At 34.9% G+C, this 7,674-nt stretch overlaps 1 protein-coding gene across 1 annotated transcript; it reads right to left on the bottom strand.

Moving 5' to 3' along the window:
• Positions 1-6,284: 6,284 nt before the first annotated feature.
• LOC108908753 lies at positions 6,285-7,253 on the bottom strand. Its single transcript, XM_018712881.2, has 3 exons — positions 7,107-7,253; positions 6,729-7,031; positions 6,285-6,537 (listed from the first exon to the last, which is right to left on the bottom strand). Exons 1-3 carry the CDS (start codon positions 7,227-7,229, stop codon positions 6,358-6,360), a joined length of 606 nt encoding a protein of 201 aa, XP_018568397.1. The 5' UTR covers positions 7,230-7,253; the 3' UTR covers positions 6,285-6,357.
• Between the last annotated feature and the right edge of the window lie 421 nt (positions 7,254-7,674).

The raw sequence follows: 7,674 nt of genomic DNA on the forward strand, positions 1-7,674 counted from the left end.
GGAAACGTCTCATTTAGGTAATTGCGCACATTGAGCGAGTAATGTGGAGGAGCTCCGTCTTGCTGGAAAATCAGTTCGTGTTCATTGTAAGCAGGGTCGTCCTCTATGATATTTGTTAGAGCTGGGTCGATGACATTTTGTAGTAAATCCAAGTACATATCGCCTGTCAAATTTCCAGGAAGGAAAAAAGGACCTACAATGGAATTTCCAAAAATACCTGCCCATACATTCAACTTCTGGGGGTGTTGGGAGTGTGTCTCATGGAAAATCCTTGGATTGGTATCAGCCCAGTAACGACAATTATGGCGATTCACTAAACCATTCAAGAAGAACGTACACTCGTCCGAAAAACACACATTAAAGAGGAAATTATCGTTTATCGCTCGTTCAGTCATTATTTCGCAAAATTGCAAACGACGATCAAAATCGTCTTCATTTAGCTCTTGCACTAGCCGAATCTTATAAGGATGGAATTTGTATTTTTTTAATATTCGTTGGACACTTGTACGACTCACTCCTGTCGCAGTAGCCAATTGCATTGTACTCAGCGTACTATCCATTGCCACTTGCCCCAATACCGCTATTTCCGTAGGTTCATTTAGTACCGGATTTTCAACCTGCCTCTTTTTGTTATGAACGGAGCCAGTTTCGCGAAATTTGGCCACCAATTCGCGAACAATTTTTCCAGACGCATGTTTCTCAGGATGCCGTTGGTTGAACAGTTCGGCGACCCGATTTCCGCATTCATTGTTTTTGAAAAAAAGCTCAATAATTTCTACTCTTTCTGGAATTGAGTACACCATAATTAATCAATTTAAAAGACTCGGCAGTATTGGTACTCTTCAACTACAAGTCACAAGACAGTTATCTAGCAACTTCTTGTGGCCTATCTAAATACGAAACAAAAAGCGGACAATTTTTTGCTCACCAAAATCAGGCTAAAGAATTCGCAAATCAGAAAAAAAAACAGCGAATTCTTTTGAAGGAATTTACCAAGCTAATACCGTAAGTTTTGAAGTAAAATTAAATCGATTTTCGCATTTCTCGTCAAAAATATTGTTCGTATTTTCAAAGCTGCATATTTTCTAAAATAATGGATCGATTTTCAAAAAGTAAGAATCGATGTATAGAGAATTAAAAGCCCTTTCTAATGACCCCCCCACTTGACCCCCATTCCCATTTGAAAAAATTCAGGGAATAGCACCCCCACTTAGGGGGTTGAAGATTTTGGTATGCTTTTTGAGCCAAAAGTTGTCCCCCTCAGAAGCAAACTTTACCTGTTTTTGGATTTTGCCGAAAAGTTCTTTACTACCCTGTAATGCCTTGCGGTACGTTTTCGATGGGCTACCCTGTATATAAATAACCTATAAAAATTTTGTTGGTTTTTGAGATACACTATTTTTCGTAACAAAAACAATATTTTCAAAGTAAACATCGTAAATATTGTAAGCTTGTAAAAAAGGCCTCCTTCTGATCCCTACATTTAATTTCCTGTTTCTAATTTTCACTTCTTTAATGTAGATAAATAATTTCTTAGTAAATAAATATTTGAAGGTGCGGTTAGATAATGCTGCTTTTGACAATGGCAATTTTATAAAATGCCTTTTTTTACTTACTTCAACAAACCATTACTCTTGAAGTACAATAGGTATCTTTGGAGGTAAAAAAACAGAAATCGTCTCCGTCGCCGTCGCTTAGCGGAGTGATCTCGGCAAATCACATCAAAACTGTCAGCAATGCCACTGCAGCGAGCCTCTTACATCGGACCTTGAACGTAACTGACCATTCCGATACTGCTTTTAAGAATATCATATTTATAACTGTATTATTTTAACAAATTTTGTCAAATTGTTTAGTTATTTACTACCTGTGTCAGTTTTTTAATTTTTTTAAAAAAAGCCCTTCTGTTTTCCTTAAAAATACAACAAAGAAGAGCTTTTCAGACAAATGACCTTCACAGTACTAAAGGCAGTAGTTCGACTTATCGTCAGTAAAAATTTGAAATTGTCTTGTCAATTAACAAAGAAGTTACGTCGAGTTAAAGTGGGAGGTATCAATTTTGTAGGCAGAAAACCGTGATTTTTTTCAACTTTTTCATTAATAATTAAAAAATTTTAGTCCAAAATCTTTTATTGGATTCTATTTGGGTAAGGTTTTCGTGGTTCAACCTACGTTTTTCAAAGAATGCGTTATGTTTTACTTCATATTCCAATCTCTATGATCTGTGTCATATGCACATTTGTAGCTCTTAAATACCTCCATTTTTGACTATATTTTGCACATCAACTGGCAATAATTCACACCTGCAGACCTTAGTGAATCACGCAGATCGCATTGGTACATTAGCACTTGAGAAGACTCTTTATGATTCTTATGCTTCGACGCATGATGCAGCTCCTTTATTTGGGTTCATAATCGCAGTCTTTATGCTTCAACATGTGACATTTGATACTGTTCTTGTATTTAGTTTCGTAATCACACTCATTACACCTGTACATTTGAATTGGCGATCTTCATGTGTCGGTGCCGTTTGAGGGCACATTTGTATTTAGATCTTCATGTGTCAGTTGGTGCCGTTTGAGGGCACACTTGTATTTAGATTTGTAATTGCAGTCATTACAACTGTACATTTGAATCTGCGAAGGATCTTTATGTTTCAGTTGGTGCTGTTTTATATAATTCTTGTATTTAGATTTGAAATTGCAGTCGTTACAACTGTACATTTGAATCTGCGAAGCATCTTTATGTCTCAGCTGATGCTGTTTCAAATTATTCTTGTAGTTAGTTTTGTATTCGCAGTCATTACAATTGTACACTTCAATATGCGAAGGATCTCTATGTGTCAATTGATGCTTTGCGATATAATCTTTGTATTTAGTTTCATAATTGCAGTTGTTACACTTGTACATTTGAACCTGTGAAGGATCCTTATGTTTCAGTTGATGCTGTTTGATAGTAGTCTTGTATTTAGTTTTGTAATCGCAGTCGCTACACTTGTACATTTGAACCTGTGAAGGGTCTTTATGTTTCAGTTGATGCTGTTTGATCACATTTTTGTATATAGTTTCGTAATCGCAGTCATTACATCTGTACATTTGGACCTTTGAAGGAACTTCATGTTTCAGTCTGTGTAATCTGATAGCATTCTTGAACTTAGTTTTGTATTCGCAGTCATTACAACTGTACATTTGAATCTGCAAAGCGTCTTTATGTTTCAGCTGATGCTGTTTCATATTATTCTTGTACTTAGTTTTGTATTCGCAGTCATTACAACTGTACATTTGAATCTGCAAAGCATCTTTATGTTTCAGCTGATGCTGTTTCATATTCTTGTACTTAGTTTTGTATTCGCAGTCATTACAATTGTACACTTCAATATGCGAAAGATCTCTATGTGTCAATTGATGCTTTGCGATATAACTTTTGTATTTAGTTTCATAATTGCAGTTGTTACACCTGTACATTTGAACCTGCGAAGGATCCTTATGTTTCAGTTGATGCTGTTTGATATTATTCTTGTATTTAGTTTTGTAACCGCATTTAGTACAGCTGTACATTTGAACCTGCGAAGGATCTTTATGTTTCAGTTGATGCATTTGGATCACATTTTTATATTTAGTTTCGAAATCGCAGCCATTACATCTGTACATTTGGACCTTTGAAGGAACTTCATGTTTCAGTCTGTGCAGTCTGATAGCATTCTTGTACTTAGTTTTGTATTCGCAGTCATTACAACTGTACATTTGATTTTGCGAAGGATCTTTATGTTTCAGTTGGTGCTTCTTGATAGCATACTTGGATTTACTTTGGTAATTGCAGTCGTTACATACGTACATTTGGGCGTGAGAAGGATCTTTATGTGCTAATTGATGTTTGATGAAGATACTCTTATTATTTGATTCAGAATTATAGCTATCACATTTATAATTCAGCAGTTGTGATGTGTCCTTACGTGACAATGGGTCGTATTTGGTCTTATAATCATACTCATCACATTTTTTTGAGTCTTTGTGTTTTAAATAATGACTATTAAAGTTAGTCCTCCATTTTGTTTTGAAATCACAAAAGTTGCACTTGTACAATTGTGCTTTGTGACCCTGCTTGATTTTCACATTACATTTGTTCGCTGCTCTACTCGTGGCTTTACATCGATCCCCTTCTGCATCTTTACAGTCACTCTTCTCGAATGGTTCATCATCGAAGGTCTGCGGTATCGTGTCGCTGGAAAAATTGCATATACAGGGTATTTTTGAAAAGAAAGAATTTAAAGGTGTTATAGGTAATGTCAAAATATTGCGTTTTACAAAAAATTACTTGAATAAGTGTTATGAAATCATTAATCATACAGGGTGATCCATTAATGGTATCGAGCGACTGTATATAGAAAACTAGACGTGCTACGATTATGAGGTAAAAAATCTATCAACAAATATGAGTAAAAGAAATTGGCTTAAAATATTTTCAAGTTTGTAACTTCACCGCTAGGGGGCGCAACTGCTATAGTGTTACAGAAAATTGTCGGTTTTTCGAAATTTCGCTTATATAACCTGTTAAGTTGCAAATACATTTTTTAGATACAATGTTAAACCCTTCACAAGTTTTGTTTGAACTTTTTTTTTATTATTACCATAGCAACGTCAGTATGAAGGACGCTATCTTGAAATTTTCAAATTGTCAACTTCTAAATGCCTTAATCGATTTCAATAAACGATGGCTCATTTTAAAGAACTATTAATCAAATTTATTTCTACGATATAGGAATAAAAATATTGTTTTCCTGCGCAACGGTATACAACGCTAATGAGAAAAGTTTTGTAATTGTCTCTAAAGGAAAATGCCTTTTACGAATGTGGAAGCCTATGATAATACGTTGGCAGTTTATTTTCAATGTTTGAAAAATGCTGTTACAGCTTCAAGAGAATACGCTTTGCGATACCCTCGTAGAATACGCTACTCCAGACCAGAGAAGTATTTCAGCGTTTATCCAGACATGTAAATCCCCAAATAAGTCCAAGGGAATTAATTAAAGACCTGGGAATTTCATACGGAACACAAGTACTTTTCTCACACGAATGACATTAATTTTGCACGAAGCAAGAGTTGTCACATATCGTTTGACATACATTTTTATTTGTCTATTTTCATAGGACAAAGCCTCCTTCGTTATGGAAACAAAAATCCTTACAACTACTCAGATATTTGGAATTAATAAAAAAATGAAACAGAAAATGAAATCAAAAAAATTTCAAAATAAAGCAATAATTCTTTTTAAAGACAAAATTGGAAGTTTTACAATTTAATTTTGGCTTATGGATTATATCAATGTTATTTAGAGAATTAAACAAAGGAGGATGGTCTAGCACAACCTCACTATTTTAGCAATGACTTGAAAATGAAAAAGATATCGACCTCCGGTTTGTGTATTTGTGTTCCATAAGGAATGGTCTATCAAGCCATGAAAAAAAACCTATATCGTTGCATTGAATTTTTTTAGTAAACAGAGACAATTACACAACTTTTCTCATTAGCGTCGTCTACCGTTTATTCCTATATCATAAATATAAATTTTATTAATAGTTTTTTAAAATGTGCCTTCGTTTTTAGAAATCAATTAAAGCGTTTAGAAGTTATGATAAGATAGTGTCCTTCATACTGACGTTGCTATGGTAATAAAAAAAAAAAGTTCAAACAAAACTTGTGAAGGGTTTAACAGTATATCTAATAAATGTATTTTCAACTTAGGTTATATAAGCGAAATATCGAAAAAACAATAATTTTCTGTAACACTATAGCAGTTGCGCCCCCTAGCGGTGAAGTTACAAACTTGAAAATATTTTAAGCCAATTTCTTTTGGTCGTATTTGTAAATAGAATTTTTACCCCATAATCGTAGCACGTCTAGTTTCCTATATACAGCCGCTCGATACCGTTAATGGATCACCCTGTATATGCGAAGATAGCACTGTGCGGAAATAAGTCACTGTTTGTTGGCACTTCTAATGTCAGCAAATCAAAGGGAAGCCTCAGTTTGATGTTAGGGTATCAACAAGGTTGTTATTTCCCCAATGTCTTCAATAACCTCGCAATATTGATGATGATTGTGCTGGATAATGTAATGAAATTAACAGCTGATACTCTGTTTAGTATTTAACTGAAATCATTACTGTTTACAAGGAAAGGCATCACGCCTGTGATAACAAGTGAAAAGAAGCATTTTCAAGACAAGAACAGGTTTATATCTCAAATGTTTTTAAAATTTTAAATTTTCTAAATCGCTATTTAGAAAATACCTCGTTATCAAGATACAAAAAAAAGAAGTGCAATAAATCATAAAAATACAAAATTTATCGGCATTTCCTTACCCATCCTGAGGATCATCCAGTTTTATTTCAATTTCTTCATTTTTAATATAAGACTGTTTATCGACGTTTGTATATTTCTCATGTACATCAAGGCAGCTCTTTAAAAAACTGCCATGGGTACGAAGCGAATCAAAGCATGTTCTACATATAACAGGATCCCTGGTAGCACTGATGTTCTACAATTAAAAAAAATATTAGCATTAATATTTATTGAATGTAAAGTTGAAAATACGTTTTCAGTGATTGATGTGACAATAAATATTTATCAAATTTTAAACATTTTCTGTTTATACAACATTTATATAGAATATCATTTGTGGGTACGATATAAATATTTTAATAAGAAATACTTTAAAATGTAACTTACAACCTGTGGTATATATGTATCGATTATGTCAACATCCACTTCACGTAGTGCCACAAATCCGTAGGTTACGGACTGAAAACATAATCGACAAATTGTCCGATCTTCCGATGCATCGATTAACTGAATATTTCCCTTCTCTTTTAGATAAACTTGCTTTAAATCGATCACTGACATTTTACTGGCAGTAATATGAGGAAAAATTAAATCCTCCGTATCCATACATATGGACTTAAAATTAAAAGCAGCAAATAATTTCAAGGAACATGTTTTACACATGAAATGTTTAACTTTTTCCTCCAAATTCTGAAACGGATTTGCAATTAAGAATAAATGAACTACACTAGGGACATAAAAGTAATTTTGTTAACTTGACCTTACCATATGCGGCAAAACAATTTTTAGAACATCTCTTATGACTTCTTCTATCACCCGACAATTTGAATCTCTTATAATATTTAGGCACAGCCTACAAAATGTTTCTTCCAAGATTGTTGCTTGCATATTTATTTATTGCGTTTCTTATCAGGAATTCTAAACAATTTGATTGACAAATAACGATACCGTCCCATAACCACATTTAAATTTTTCTTCTTCTTCACATTGAATATACGCCGCGCCATTATTCCATGGCTAGAAATTGGCCTCAATGATTTGGGATCGAGGGGGATTATCCCTCTTTATCCTGCCTCATCTCGTGTAGGCCTGGACAGCCTTCGTAGGTGGGCCCCATCCGTCGTCTACCCCGACCGCAAATGCGGCCGGTGTAGGCGCTTTGTGGGACCTCCTTTTGTCCTGGCTGGGCCCCGCCGGCTAGGGCCCTTTCTTCTGGCGCTCTTCTTGCTTCGCCGGCTCGTCTGTGTAAACCCCGGGGGTAGTGTCATGTTTATGTGTGGTATGGTTGGGTAGGGTAGTGCGGCTATGCAGCCTGGGATGCGCTTTGCTAAGG

The sequence above is a fragment of the Anoplophora glabripennis genome, unplaced genomic scaffold (assembly GCF_000390285.2).
Source record: "Anoplophora glabripennis isolate ALB-LARVAE unplaced genomic scaffold, Agla_2.0 scaffold446, whole genome shotgun sequence".
NCBI lineage: Eukaryota > Metazoa > Arthropoda > Insecta > Coleoptera > Cerambycidae > Anoplophora > Anoplophora glabripennis.

What these genes read in the sequence shown, in the direction of transcription:
- LOC108908753 (XM_018712881.2), bottom strand. Translation starts at nt 7,229, where the DNA reads ATGCAAGCAACAATCTTGGAAGAAACATTTTGTAGGCTGTGCCTAAAT. An exon ending in AAATTGTTTTGCCGCATATG is followed by an intron (nt 7,032 to 7,106) that starts GTAAGGTCAAGT and finishes AATCCGTTTCAG; the next exon opens with AATTTGGAGGAAAAAGTTAA. An exon ending in ATACATATATACCACAGGTT is followed by an intron (nt 6,538 to 6,728) that starts GTAAGTTACATT and finishes TTTTAATTGTAG; the next exon opens with AACATCAGTGCTACCAGGGA.